The sequence below is a fragment of the Amphibalanus amphitrite genome, unplaced genomic scaffold, assembly GCF_019059575.1.
Source record: "Amphibalanus amphitrite isolate SeventyFive unplaced genomic scaffold, NRLGWU_Aamphi_draft 000421F_arrow, whole genome shotgun sequence".
Taxonomy (NCBI): Eukaryota; Metazoa; Arthropoda; class Thecostraca; order Balanomorpha; family Balanidae; genus Amphibalanus; species Amphibalanus amphitrite.
The window spans coordinates 425,344-441,109 of record NW_024881915.1 but is presented as its reverse complement, the minus strand read 5'-3'; the positions used below and the strand labels follow the sequence as shown (position 1 = coordinate 441,109).

Below are 15,766 nucleotides of genomic sequence, written 5' to 3'. Positions count from 1 at the left end.
AAACGATCAGTCAGCATGCGGCCCGCATTTCTGTCACCCGGCCAAGCCTCGGGCTAGGTCAGTCACGTGACCGACCGACCGGTGGTAAATGACTCACTGTAAACACAAGGCGGAGCCAGGTCCGGGGCCCACGACCTAAAACTAACGGCTGTGGGATGACAGCGTATGTATCAATGACAGTTTGCAATTGCAGGGCAAAGCCTGTGTAAATGGTGGAACGTGCGGAGGTGTTGGCGGCATGCCTTGACACCACTCAACATCCTTGATGACATCGCTCTGCAGACATAAGTAACTGGGCTTTATCTAATGAAGTCGCTGCAATATGCTTCCTTTCTATACACACTAGTAGATAATTTCAAGTAATGCTACGCGTTAACAGGTGAGGCATACAACGACATACAGGAAACTATGAGTTCATACAGCCAGCTATGAGTTCAATGGCACGGATCTCCTTTCTGTAGAAAAGTTACGACGTCCGCAGGATCCGAACGCACCGCCTCTCAATTACAATCCCACCTTCTAACCACAGCGCCACGGACCTGCGGTGGTTTTCGAGTGTTATCGCAGTGAAACTGTTGTTCTGATAGGTGGCGACCCCATGTGGCAACGCGGCGCCCAGTCTGCGCTTTGGTTACTTGGCGAGCCTCGGGCGATGTCAGTCATGTGACCAGTTCTAGGTGAGGGCTCAGCCACAGCTTGTCTGCGAGGCAGGGGAGAACGTGGGTCGCGAGGTTGTTCACTGGCGCTTCGGAGAAAACGGTCGAGTGGTTGCGTGGCGCCGGTGGTCGGTGAATCCCGAGCAATTGACAGGTGGGCCTCTCAGCCAACGTTACCATGGTGGGGGGTGAGGGAGGGGGCCACACAAGTATTTGACCACGCATGGTTATCTCGGAAGGCAAGAAAGCAAAAAAGAAAGAGACGCAGTAAAAAAGCAATCTATAGCCCACTGTTGGATTTTTCGTGGGTTATTATTCCATCAGATTATCGCTAAGATCACTGCAGGTCACCAGCATTAAAATTATCACGAATTCTGGTTCCCCATTTTGACAACTTCTCACAAGCGGCGCATAAGTCAAATCTGGAACTATTAGAGCTACAGCGCCGTAGAAGAGCGCATTGAATAGCTCTTTGAGTTTTTTTCGTGTATTTTCTCAGATTGGACCTAGAGTAAATGGTTTATACTCCAGAGGGCAAAAACTTTCAAAATTTGACGTTTTGCGGATAGTTTTTCTGTAATAACCTATGGCGTCATGCTTTTATTACGTTAATTTAACCGGAATCACGTTTCTTTCGTGAAGACGCGTCAAATGAACCATACATTGAAATTTAATTTACAAAAATGGTATCAGGTCAAGCTCATAGAAAAGGTCATGTTGTGCCTATCAGTCGATTCCTATCATTGAGCTGAACGTATCGGTGTTTTCAGCGTTCTATCATGTTTTATCTTAACCCGCGCACCGACGGGGGTCTGCGCCAACTTCGCACCGACGGGGGGGGGGGGCGGATGACCGCCCCCCCCCCCTGAGATCTCGAAAACGAAGCAAGATAGCGACAAGCGGTAAACGGCATCGGATACGCACGGCCAAGATCTACAATTTTTACAAAGGTCATTTTCAGGTCAGGTCAAAGATGACGTCACAGGGGTCGAAAAAGTCAAAATGGCGGCGCTAGATATGGAGAGAGTTTTTCTCGAATAACTTTCGAATTAGTCAAGATAGGAACAAACTAAGGGTATCATCGTGATCCTCTCGTCAATCCGCATCGAATGATATATATGTTGACCTCGAAAGGTCAAGGTCAAAGGTTGACCTCAGGTCACGTGACCTCGAGGTCATCATGTATATCATTCGATGCGCCTTGACGAGCTGAACACAATGAGACCATCCACGCGTCTGTATCTTGTTCCTGTACGGAGTTATTGGCCAAAAACCTTTGGTGACCTTTGATGACGTCACATGACCTCACAGCTGCCCAACAGCAAAACAGACCTCAAGGTAGTGAAGGTTGATCGTATATGAAGTCATGTATGGTATATGGGGCCATTCCGACCCGTTTTAGTGTTAAAAACAGGGAGTTGATTTTTCCCCCATTGACTTATAATGGGGAGGTCGCGAAATTGACCTGACCTTAGGTCACCGATATCAAAATTCCGAGATATACAAATTGTAGCTACTAATGACCTAATAATATCCTGCGACTTTCAAAGGCCTCCGACATCTACTGTAGCTCTGGCACGGTGACAAAGTTGCAAAAAACTGACTTGAGGTTGGGTCATTCAAAGTGACCTGGTGACCTGACCTTAAAAGGTAGGAAGTTTAAACTTGCACACCATGTGTAAAATTGATGAGGTTATAGTCATACCAAATTTTGCGGCGCTACGCGCCGCGGTTTTCCCGCTATTCGCGAAAAACCTCAGGGGGGGGCGGATATCCGCCCCCCCCCCCGTCGGTGCGCGGGTTAATAAGTCATTGTCAAAAACTGTTAACCCTCGCCGGCACAGGCCATTTTGCGTCCTTCGACGGCACAAGGGGAGCGGGGGGGGGTACAACCCCCCTCGCGTTTCGCCCCTGATCAAGCTAGAGCTTTATGGAAAAAAAAACGAACGTGTTGCCCGTCACGAGAGGAAACCAATTATATCCCATTTTTAACCCTCGCATGTGTGCGGCGTTTGCCAGCTTCTAACGTGTGTGTGTGGGGGGTCGGTTGGACCCCCCCCCTTGCCGTTTGGCCCCTGATCGAGCTAGAGCGTCGCGGAAAAACGAGCGTGTTGCCCGTGACGAGAGATAGCCGATTATGCCCAATTTTAAGGTTCTAGGTCATTGGTTGAGTGTCGCTGCTATGGTTTTTTTTTTGGGGGGGGGGTGCTGATCACGAATATCGTGTTACTTTTGATCACAGATGATGTCTTTAAGCATTTAGACCAGGTCAGGTCAGGTCAGGTCAGGTCAACCAGTAGGGGTCGTGACGGATATTCGTAGCACCTGTCAACCGCCTCTGACAACTTCGTAACATGTTACGAAGGCACCAAAACTACTTCGTAAATGTTCAAATGCTTTCTAAATTCGAATTCATCTCCAAAAACTAGCCTAGAAACATATAAAACTCGAAAAAGTGAACCGAGGTCACCAAAGATCAATGACCTGACCTGACCTGACCTTCAGGTGACCTTGCCATTCACCCTATTGCATGGGAGCAACACCAAATCACATGTATGAACGTTTGAAACCACGAAAAGCTTGCAAACGCGCGGCTAATGCGAGCCGACAAACGCCGAATCGCGCTTCCGGCCAAACATGGTCTCGGAAAGTAGATCACATGTCAACGGTCATTTTGGTCAGGGTCATGAAATTTGCAGGGTAGATGTGAAATCGATCAATGCGAGGGTACTGAAAGTTTTGTCGCAATCGGCTGCTTTTTACGCGAGTTATTCGCGAGAAGCCTTGGGTGGGGGGGGGGGGTGCATCAACTTCCCCCCGTGCCGGTGAGGGTTACGGAGACGTATCATGATGTGAGATGATTTCAGGGGCATTAAATGGTCAAGAGTGGAATTTTGTGATTCGGTATGCCATATTCACCTGTATCCGGGTGCCATCGCTAAAAAAAGGAGCATTTTGACCTGCCTATGATGTGACCAGGTGTCAACAATTCCAGACACGATACGAAATTCATAAGTTGTGCCAAGTTTTGCGTCGCTGTGCGCCGCAGTTTCCGTTACAGACACACACAAACATTGGCAAGTGTGGCCAAACACCCCCCACCCACCCCCCCCCCACCCCACCCGGGAGAAAATAAACGATATAAATTGCTATAACTAATCTCACTGAGCTAAATGCGATCGTGACCACTTACAAGCATCATATTCGAGTCGACACAGAAAGACCAGCGATTCGCAGCAGGCACCCTAGCCACAGATATGTGAGCGATAATGCAACCAGCGCGGCGCGTCCCTGACTCGGTCAAACGCGTCTGTAACGAGTGTGAGGCCAGAGAGATATACTGTGCCGCTGAGCCTGGGTGTGAGGCGGCACAGTCTACCGTTGAGGCCAGAGGGATGTGCTGTGCCGCTGAGCCTGGGTGTGAGGCGGCGCAGTCTACCGCTCCAGTCAAACGCTGGGCCGTCGGGGGGCGAACATCACTTAGTAGGTGAGTGTACAAGTGTACGGTATATGTATTTCCAATGCTGATGTTTTCCTTTCGAACTTGCTTTAAATAGCGTGCGTGCCAGCAGGAGCGAACATAGTCAAGGCTTCATGCTGCCAGTTTGCGCAATGTCCCATCATTCAAACGGTGCCTACGGCGAACCCACACGCTTTGACCTGGGCGCACGTAAAACACTAATTAATTAGTTCCGATTACAGGGCTAACCTCGCTATAATTAATGTACGTGAGACACGAAATGTGACACGCATGATCCCTGACATCATGTATGCCTCTACCTCTCACCGAGAACTAAAAAGCGTGTGACCTTTTTCTCATAGGAGGTTGGTGTCGCATGTAGACTGGCAGCATTTCATGTAAGGCCACAGGAATCATGATGATGCGTCCATGTACCGCTATTCGACATTCCACCCCGGTACTAGATGTTGTGGCAGGTTATTAGCACGTCTCCGTCTGTAAACTAGCACTGTGAGATTCCTGGGTCACAGATATGGGAACAGGCATGCCATCGGCGCGGTCCGACCACTAAAACATGTCAGATGGGAATCCTACCGCGTTCTCGTCGCGCCTAATTAGTTTGAACCTTCGGCAAGAATGGGAAGCCGCAGTACAAAACGAACCAGCTTTCAAGGAGTCGAACAATGACGGCCGATGTGTGTAGAGGACCACTGCTCCCTTTAATCGAAGGCTAAGAGCGGAAGCATGCTTCCGTATAGTTAATGCATGACTTGGCGAGACCTACATATAGCTGACATCTGACACACAGCCATGAATAATTATCTGTTATGTTGAATACTCACGACACAGACTGCCTATACCTATATGCGCCATATCAGGCCACACACGATATGACATGGGCCTTGGCCTATATCTGTATGCAGGCCGGTAAACCACAATCGTGAACAGTTCAGCCCGACCAGTATCGATGTTATCGCACTCTGGTTTGTGGTTAGTGAATAACCGGCGCATTCGAGACTCCATGATATGAGTTCCGGTCAGGTACACGCCAGAGTAGTTTCGTCCTGGAACGAAGTCAGGTCATTTGCGCAGAGCTGAGGTGAGGTGGTTCTAAGAAGCAAAGTCGGTTTCCGAGTATCGTGTTTGCAGTGTTTGAGTATCGGCTTTGGACCTTAACGCCAACTGAAGACAAAGCTCGTGATCATTAGCGGTTGCTCATTGACAAGCGCTAAATCGTTTTTCTTTTACTTGCATGGAAATCAGAACTATTTTCTTCATGGTTGGAACTGTAATATTGAATTACGATCCACGAAAGCATACGATAAAAGGATCAAAATGAATAATAATGATATGGTTTAGCATTTAGTGTCAATAGTTTCAAATGCAAGTAAGAAGGCACTGTACCAAAAGAAGGCAACGCAAAAGTGAAATAAAAGGTTGTTTTTTAATCAAAACTTCGTTCTCAAGTAGTAGTTTCAAAAATCTTAAGGTGCAAAAGGCTTCTGAAATGTCCAAGATTCTACAGTGACAGATAATAGAACATACTGACTCTACGAAATCAAAGTCTCATGTACCGTTCGGCTCTGCTCTGATCAGCATTGCCCCACCACGTTACCCGTTCCCGGCGCCCGTGGCGTCAGCAGACGGACAGCTGTGGCTTTCAGCACGGCCGACCGACCGCCTGTTGAACACGGTGACTGGCAGCTTGATACCGTCAGCAGTCGCCCTGTCATGCAGTGCCATGGCGAAAACCAGCCACGAGTGTTTGTTCTTACAGGCAGACATGTGCTCGTGGATGAATTATGTAACTTTTGGGACAGCGCAGTTGCCGTAAATCTGCCATGTCGGACGCGAAGGTGATCGTACGGTGTCGGCAATCGCGCAGCGCCGCGTTCCGGCAGAACTGGCAATCTTCAATCTGTTTGCTAACATGACTCAGCAGGACAAAGCTCATTTAAACCAGGAGACCGGTCACAAATACGAGCGAAACTTTAGCTTCCCACCTATCCATTCTCAACGCACCATAATCCCTGATTATCCCACTGTGGCTCAGCCACTCCTCAGGCAAATCCGTGCAATATTTATGCCTGGCACATATCTCTGTTGGGCAACAATCGATGCGTCAAGGCGGTCTCCGAGCGCCACTTTCGCCTCGATGCGGCGATGGCGGCACACCGTCCTCGCCTCGGGCTCGAGAGGAGCAGGCCGACCGGCCGGGTGGTCCGCCGACTCAAAGAGATAGAGGGTTGATAGAGGCAAGCGATCCTATTCATCACCTAATGTACGGGGAACAGTAATGGCAACTCGACAATTGTTTTCGCAGCATAACGTGCGGTAAGACTTAATTTAATTCCGGTTCAAGTTAAAATAAATTGATACTGTCCGTCACCTGCCGTTTACTCACCCTCGGGCGGGTTCTCCTCGTCAGTAGGGTCCTCGGCGCCGTCCAGACTGACGAAGCGGTACTCGTTCAGGTACTCTATGAAGTCCTGGCTGTTGAACGTCTCGGTGTCGATGGTGTCCTGCAACACGAAAATATAAGACCTGAGGCAGAGTTTTTGGAAACATTGCGGTCCCTGTCAGTGTACTGCCCAAAGGCGTGTTGTTTTGACAAATAATAAACATTTGGTTCCCGTAAAACGGTACACGGGCACCGGTGAGATCACCGGCGAGTTCCCGCGTCAATAAACAACAATCTGCGGCACACAAACATGCCCTCGGGCGGCGGATGAGACGCGCCGGAACAATGCCGCCGGTGCGCCACAATCGTGTGGGAACAATGGCTGCGCTCCGGCGACGACAGGCCACCTCGCGTCCCGCGCACCTGGGCGGTAACGGTGATGGACAGACGGACGGACGGATCGGGCCGAGCGACTGAGCCCCGTGGCCAGGGACCCGGCTCCTTGTGTTCATTCAGAGCAAGCACCACGAGTCCGGAGACGCCTAAAGCGAATATTTTCAACTAAAGGTATCTTAGCCAGCCATGTGGAAAATTCACACGAGGTATTGCATTAGGTAATTGTGAAGTTATTCAATTTCATTCAAACACTGATTGCGCAAATCCTAGTCAAACAGAGGCTTGGCAGGCAAACACTTTTACCGTGGGGAGACTTGAAAGGGGAGACTTGAAAATGAAAGGGGAGACTTGAGCATGAATGCTGATCATCGAGTACTAAGTCAGTGAATGCATTTATCATCAAGAACAATGTTCAATGCTCATGGTCCGTCTTCTGCAGTCCCTCACGCGCTCACAGGATAGCGCAAACAATGAAAGTGCTTGCCAGTTCTGTCTCGGCATTGTAATGCAAACTATGCATGCAGTCTATCCCCGTCGCGGAGACGTGCGTCTGCATTCACATCTTCGTCACGTGCCTCGGCGGAGAGGCCATCCGTTGGTCCAGTCGGCTTCATGCTGATCACGTCTCGCGCCAGTGAGGGCGCTTCAGCCGCCTGAACGTGCAATGTCTACAGGCGTGAGAGGGCGAGCGGGCTAACACCTGCCGGGCCCGGTCGGCCATTCTTCCACACGATTTGTACCGTGGGATGGCCGATGAAACGGACACCACCGACGGCAAGGAACTGAGCGCAGTTAGCACACCATCGCTGCATGCAACGACGTGAGCTGGACGAGCTTGCGAGCTGCATATTACAATAAAGTGAATGGCGATGTTACTACAGGGCAGTCGATGAAAGTGACATGCTCCCGAACATGGCATGGGAACGAATTGACCGATGGATCAACATAAGACGGCCTCTCATGCATATCATAAATACTACGGTAGAATAAATAGGTAGCTCGCGGTAGAATACCGAAGTCGTCCTTCGACGATGGGATAATTGACCCTTCTCGGAATAATTGTGTTCTACCGGTGAGCGTTTGATGCACCTGTCAGCATTGTTATCCCTTCCTTCACTGTCGACAGCGAGCCATTTGCTCGTCATAAACTAATAGAGTAGAAGAACTGAACCAGAACGCTCACCGCGGCTGAGACAATAGCTCTTTACGTCTCGGGGGTTACACGACCTCTCCGAAGACGAGTCATAAAGCTGGCATCCTGATTAGCCGTGTCCTGCTGCTTTAAGGAGCCGGCGTCCCGCAGGAGGCCTTCCGGTGTCCATTACCTCACCTCTGCCCGGGGGAGGTGACGGGCGAGCGACCTCGCCCGGTGTGTGTCTGTTACCCAACCGGTCAGTGCCGCCGTGCCGAGCTCCGTCTGCCGGCTGACCAGCTGCGTTGCCAAATTTACGACGGTGACTGTGTGTGGCCGCGGCCCGGCCGGCGGCTGTGTGCTGAAACTGACTGCCTCTCGCCCGGTCACCGGCCAGAGGCGTGGATTGAGCGGACGGCGCCGCTCCCGGGGACGAGAGAGGGCGGCTCCCAAGGTCGGGCGAATATCCGCTCCATCACGGGATATGGACGAGGGATGCACTTCTCGGCAACGCCAGCTCTATTCCCAGCTTTTCTATGGTAACGCTAGCTTCACACTCGGCGCCACAGACAGGTGTGAATTCTGCATTCTCTACAAGTCGCATACATACATGCCACTGTGTGTTAATTGTGGTCCACTACATATAGTGGACCACACACTCAGTGAATGCACCTAAACAGCCTCCCTGCCGGTAATGACTACACGCACCCCAGCGCCGCTCTGCCCCTCACTTGTCGTTTCGCTGCGCGGTGGATCCACCCCTCGTGCACCGACCGAACCGTGGCAGCCACCGTGAACCCGTGAACTGGCGCACATTTTGGCACAAAGCCGGGACGCTCGGCAGCCGTTCCGCCTCGATTACGCCGGCTGGACCCGTTCACTCCCATCATAACCGCAATTCGATGTAATCAAATGAAACCGGGTCCAAAAATGTCCCACCAGTCACGTGTGAATCCATCGACGGGCCACCACGAACTAAACAAAAAGAAACCCCCGCTGTGGTAACAGCGAGAAAGTCAGAAAGCAGTGATTTCGTAAATCATAACTCTGTTCACCGACCTGTTACGCTTACGGCCGATTTACTATCAGAAGCAGCGAGCGGAAAGCTAGTCAGTTTGTGGCGCAGCCGGACAAGAGAGGGTGAGAGCTGAGTCAAGTTGTAGAGAGAGCCAACAGCGTAACGCGACTGCAACGCAACGCCTTGTGACGTTCTGCGCGGTACTGGGTGACATGACGTGTGACGCACGGGATGATGTACCGTGTGAGACTGCGTGAAGCTGTGTAATGATGGGTGACTATGAGTGACTTGCATGGCGTCTTAGACGTTCGAGATGTTACAGGAATCATGCATGTTACGCCAAAAAGAGTGTTTGAACTGACCTGAGAAACTATAGGAAGGTATGAAGAGATAGGCGCGTGTGAAAGGTTTTACAAATGGCGGGCCTCAAGAAATATATAGGTCTAACGTTAGCTATAAAAAGTAATAAGAATGACCAGATAAAACTTTAGCGATACATAAAGCCGAGGTAAAAAGATATAAATAGTAATAGATTCTACAATTTACTGTGTTCATGTAGCAACGATGTTAGAGCTGATCCGAAACAGTTTGCATAACGCGAGCGATGCTATTTTCACGGTATACAACGGCGGCAACAGTGTTAATAACAGAAGAAAGTGACAGTAAAGATAACAAAACCGATGTAAGCCTTTGTTCTACTTTATAGGTACAGCCACGCACATTGGTAAACATTGTGTCACCGCTACGCTGGGTGCGTCAGGCATTGGTCACGCTTTCGAAGGTGATATGCAAACGCAATTATACCCAGCAGACACTTTCATTCAAATTGGTGTCGCTTGCCAGCACCCATTTGCAGGCGCTCGTCAAAGCCCGGTATTATCAAAACATAAAACAACTAGAATGTATCTGAAGACAGCCCATTTACTGCAAAGTGCATATCTAAAGAAAATGACTATTTCATTTTAAGTCTGCATGAGCTACCATGATGAGTTATCATTGATTCAAATATTTCTCCTGTTTTCACATAAAAACACGCATTTGAGCAAAGTTTCTCATCGACCAGCAAGAGACAATGACCGTTTTGGTAGTCAGACCACCGAGATTCGCAGCAAAAAGTAGTCGTTAAAATGCCATCTACCTCACTGGGGCTCTGCCATGCGAGAAGCACTCCTTCCGATTTTCAATGAATATGACGGCGGTTTTCGGGCTGAGAGAGCACCTGCACGGGCTGCGTCTCCGTGCGGTGGGAAGGAGCGGTGCAGGCGCGGCGCCGGGGGCGCGGCGTTCCGGCCGCTGCGCCGCCGCACGTCTCTCCCGCGCCACGTGACGGCACCGTGACGGCCCGTGACGGTGCCGTGACGCGAGCGATGCCGCTCGGAGAGTGCGTGACGCGGCCATCGGGACCAGAAAGCGAGGCAAACTCGGCGCGCTGCGGAGGCGCACTTCAAAGTGCAGCTGCCGTGACATTAGGTGAACTACAAAGTTATCAATAGAAAGAAACTGTTCCAGTTTATCTCTTTACAGAACGATGCTTCTCTGTGGCGCCTCAGTCGTAAAACGTCATATTCAAAAATGCTTACATGTTACACCTCTCCATCCACCGACTGTTTGTCTCCATAACCTGTGCTCGTCAACGCCAGTCTTGCCGTCCGTCTCTCCCCTAGTATCCGCCCGTTTCCCAGCCGGTCCGTTATCCTTCGGCCCACCTTCCACCGCCGTGGGAAGGACCGGAGCCCCGCGCAGCGTAATCAGCTGGGTGTCACGCTGGCTGGCCCTCTGAATACACGCCACCTTCCGCCCACTGCACCGCCGCAGAGCCGGGGGCATTCGGGCCCAGGCGAGCCGTGTCAGAACGGTTGAGATTACTCCCTTCCCCGCTTCCCTTCCTCGGCAGTTGAGAGTCGGAGCGTGTAAGATTCCGGACACAGCGAGCAAAACGAGATAAGAGAAAAAGCGTCATATACCTATGTAGGGCCAGGCACGAGGTGAGCTGTAGGGTTCATAATGGCGGGTGCAGATTTGGACGTGGCGCGGAATAACTAGTGAGCGCCGGTAAGCCTGGGGCAGTGGGACACGTGACCATGCATATTTGTGAGAAGATGCGAACAATGAACATGAGTGAGCGTACATGATGAGTGATTCAAAGCGCAGGCTTCTGGTGCAATGGGAAAATGGGGACAAGGGGTTGATTTAGTAGTGGTGATACAGCATCGATGGGAGGGGTGTTATCTGTTATTTGTGGTTCCATTGTTATCTGTGTTAACTATGTGAAAGAGACGGCGAACACGCCCACTCGGCGCAGACCGGACGGGACAGGGCTTTCCTGTGCGGACGGACGGACGGACGTGTGGGAGTGGGCCGGCCGCAGCCGCGCACAGCTGGCGTCCCACCGCGGGCCGGCCATGTCAGTGGCCGTGAGTGGCGCCGGGTCGGCGACCACAGCTGTGTCGGTAGACCGCGGCGCCGCTCCTGACCTCAGGTGTTCGCGACTGACGGCCGGAGCGGCGCGGCTGTCTTACAGCGGCGCCAGTCACAGGGTCAGGTGCACACCGAGTATCTGCGACAGTGGCGTCACATAACAGCCAACAGTGTCACTGTCAATGGCATTACACCCAGCTCGGAAGAACAAAGTGTGAGGTCGGCGGAATTAATGCTGAGAACACCGGGCACAGATTGATGTTCCGATAACGGACTTAGGCCATTGCGGTCACTGGAATTGCCCAGCACCCACCACGCCGGAACCAAATCACACCCGCAAAGAAGCGCTGATAGAATGAAATGGGCGAGGGAGCCGTCTAGATGCGTTACTAAATTTAAGCACGAACAAACGGGATTGCCAGAGTCGAATTATGGGGAATTAAAAAAGTGCGCAATGACTAATGTGTCAACTGACATCAGTCCAACGTGTAGATGTCCAATCCCCATTATGCCATTCAGAAATTGAATCGTTGATTTAAGAGCGTCGACATTCGACTGCCGACAAAACAAATTTAACTTCAAACTGCTCTTTTTTGGGATATATTTTTTCCCCATAAAGAGCTGTTTCTGATGAGCACATCTCTCTCCAATCCCGAAATTACCGCGGTCCCGACGTCCGGCGGCGCTGGGTGGTGGCAGACACCCGCCTGAATCGCTAATCTAGTGAAAGGCGACACTAAACTCCAGACAGGCGACCGCTCACTCAGTCGCACCCTGCACAGGTGCCGGCAGCTGCAGTGTCAGAGCCAGACGCAATACAGGAGACAATCATCGAGCTTTAGTCAGAACGTAAACGGGATTTGGCAATAGCTAAGACGATGAGAAGCAAAAAGTGACATGAACGTAATGCCATTTCATGCATGAAAGCGAAGTAGAGAGTAAACTAAGAAAAATGCTTAAATTGCCTGTTTTTCCTCTCGAACATCTCATTGCATGTGCTTCTAAGCCTAGAAAAAAATTATTTTGTCCAAGATTATCGTTATAGAAAATTAAAAGAAAGAACTGAGTCGTTTTACATGTTCCTTGGATGCGCTTATTTACAGGGGCATTTTTATGCGTTGGTTATTCTACGTCAAACATCAAAATTAAGGCACTTACAAGTTCGGGCGAAGTTCAAATATTTTGAACTTGATTCGTCAGTATCTTACGGTCATAATTATATGGTCGTTGATATGTCATCTGTAATTGGGTATCGGCTATTATTGCAGAACGTGACCTTTGGCGATGCCGCGATAGGTAAGCGTTCTTCCTCCGCCGTGCTTTGGAAGAAATTTATTCGGTCAAGCCGAGTCCTGCAGACACAGCTCTGCCCGGCAGTCGGCAGATTCGGACGGCATGACGGGAGTCACAGTGTCATTAGTTGACTCAGCGGCACGGAACGGAGTCGCCGCGCCGGCTCCGCACCGGTCCGTCCTCTCTGGAGGGAGCGATAGAGGGACGGAGGGGGGGGGGCACCGCACCGGTCCGTCCTCTGGAGGGAGCGATAGAGGGACGGAGGGACACGCCGTCCTCTCTGGAAGGAAGCGGTGGGGAAGGAGGGAGGGAGAACAGGTCCATCCTCTTCGGAGGGAGGAATGGAGGGGCAGATCCATCCTCAGTCTGGAGGGGAGCGATAGGGACGCTTTCCAGAGGACCAGAGAAGGAGACAGGAGCACAAACCAGGTGAGGGACAGAGTTAAACAGTATGTACGGTTTGTCAGTGATCCAAAAATCAGGTGATTGCACCAAGACATCCTTCGGCGGACTGTCTGGAATGTCCCTTATGTGAACTCCTCCCCTTTTTCGCCTCGGTTCCTGAGTTCTCACGCTCACGGCTCAATTCTGCCAGCGCATTTTATGTATGTTTTTGAAGCATTCAAGCTGACTGTGTGCAAACATATTTACAGCTCTGGCTCATTTCTCAAGGCGGCATGCGATGCGAGTCCCACGCCGAGCTGATATGCCCAAATCGTTTAGTTTGCTTTTGGTAAAGCATACTACTGAACACAGTTTGTGCCGAATCAATTTGGTTTTCTGTATAACACAAACATAACATTTGGACACATGTCTCAGTGCTAACGCCGTGACATATCGTGGCAAATCTTGATTAGCGTTCGGCTAACGGCTTGATATATGTTTTGACATGGATGTGTGCCATATTGATACTAGCTATCGATGCTATCGCATGAGCCTCATTTTTCTTTTCTTTTTAGGTACATAAATGCAGCAACACAGGTAGTACATCTCAATTATAGAAACGTCTTTGAACTGCGAGGAAACTTATCTATTAAAAAAATGTTTTTTACGCGACCAAGCTAAACCTATTCTAGTACCTATAGAGGCACAGAAACGGAAACGGGCAGTGAAGCCAAGCACGAAGCCGAGATGATCCGCGCTCGTTATTCCGTTTCGCCTCAATCCGACAGCAGCTTTCCACACGGCGTTATCGGGTCCTGGCGGGCTCCACGGGTCATGATCGCTAGATGCATGCTAATCACCGGCGAAAGTCGGTTCTCCCGCGACCACCGCTGCGTCCAGCTGACGATGTTGTCGACCACCAATATCGAGGTCAGCTTGCCGATGGACGGCGGGCGCCACAGCTTTTTGTGCGGGAGTGGGAACTAGTGGATGCGGCCACAAACGCGCGAGGCAAAACATTAGTCGAGCCAACCAAGGAAAAGCCCATGGAAAGGATTACGAAAAAAATATTCTTAGACAAACTTGCAAGAGTTTGTTTAAAAACATACCGACAATTAACAAGCGTATCAGTTTGGTTGTGGTGCTACGACTGGAGCACACCAAATACCTAAATCACTGGTCGATTTTTAGTCGCATACATAGATGCCTTTTCTTCTCGTTATTACAAAAACTACAGCAAATTATTTTTAATTGAAACCATGAGGTTGAACGTTTAATGTGAAGCTGATGGGTCTCCGGCGCTCCAGCAGGGTTTAATTTTTGCGCCAATTAATACGTCACTCACAAGGCTATAGCCACCTCATCAAGAAATGACCCACATGATTGTAGCGGTGATTAATTAACGCTAAGTAGTAAGTATATACCGGTCTCGGTGAAAACAAAATAGACTTCAGATTGCCTTTGTGATAGAAGGATGTGGTAAAAAGGCAAACGCTATGCGATAAAGGATATCAAAATACAGGACAGACAGGACCAATGCCATTAGGTATTTATTTATAATCGTGGTGCGCTATGAGCAATACAGTTAATATTTGCCTCACTTTACTCCTGTCTGGGTATGGGAGTTCTACTCCACTCGTATTTGTGGTCGGACTCGAGGGAAACACCTGACCCCGTATCTTCCGCTATTGGGGATTGGGAGACCCATCTGACTAGAGATGTCAATCGGATACCAACTTTTTGGTATACCGATACCAAACCGATACCAACTTGGTATTTTGATTTGGTATTTCAATCGTAATGGGTTTGGTATTTTGTTGGTATCATGAGCCCTCACTAATGTATAAGAGGTTAAGAAATCGGTAAAAAGTAGGTATTTCCCTCATTTTCCCAAGTTGGTTTGGTTTCGGTATTTCCCCACGGTTTTGGTTGGTATTTGGTTTGGTATCGGTATTGCGATTTTCCATATTTGACACCACTACATCTGACCCTCTCCATGTGTGCACTGGGACCCGTGCGACTCCTTCACACATCTGTGCTCATGAGACCCACCTGACTTCTCTCCATGTCTGTGGCCGCGCGTGCCGGCCGGGCGGGGCCGCCCTTCGTCCCTGTTGTGACTCGCCGGTCGTCCCGTTAGCCTCCCGTCCCGTGCGCCGAGATGACCCGATTTCCGGCACCTGGACCCGGGCCGACCCGTCGCCGTGACCTGGTCAGATCAGGAGCGGACACCAGTGCAGCACATTTCGCACAGTACCGGCACGGTGCAGTCCCCTCCGCTGTCACTGCGGCAGTCGCGTCCCTCTGGTCACGTCACCTGTTCTCGCACACCCCTACCTTCCACGGCGCCGGCCGGCCGACAACTGACCGGCGCGCGCCGGCTGGAGCTCGACCCGGCCGGAGCCCGGCGCGGCGGGACGGGGAGAGTCGCGCGAGTACCTACTCTCTCTGACACCAGCACACCCGAGTGTCATCGATGAATACTGACGTACTATACGTGTCATGTGTTGATTTTTAGCATTATGGAAGAATGTCATAAGTGGTAGGTGGTATGGTAGATATTGGGTAATGTGCTTGTTCGTTTGTAAAATTACAAAAACTTCTAATA

At 50.5% G+C, this 15,766-nt stretch overlaps 1 protein-coding gene across 1 annotated transcript in view; it reads right to left on the bottom strand.

Moving 5' to 3' along the window:
• Nucleotides 1-15,523, bottom strand: part of LOC122391098 — a 37,862-nt gene extending 22,339 nt beyond the window's left edge. The window contains exons 1-2 of the mRNA XM_043384739.1: nucleotides 15,211-15,523; nucleotides 6,521-6,638 (exon numbers count right to left, since the gene is read on the bottom strand). Coding sequence (XP_043240674.1) covers nucleotides 6,521-6,638; nucleotides 15,211-15,225 — 133 coding nt within the window. The 5' untranslated portion in view covers nucleotides 15,226-15,523. The remainder of the gene's footprint in view (nucleotides 1-6,520; nucleotides 6,639-15,210) is intronic.
• Between the last annotated feature and the right edge of the window lie 243 nt (nucleotides 15,524-15,766).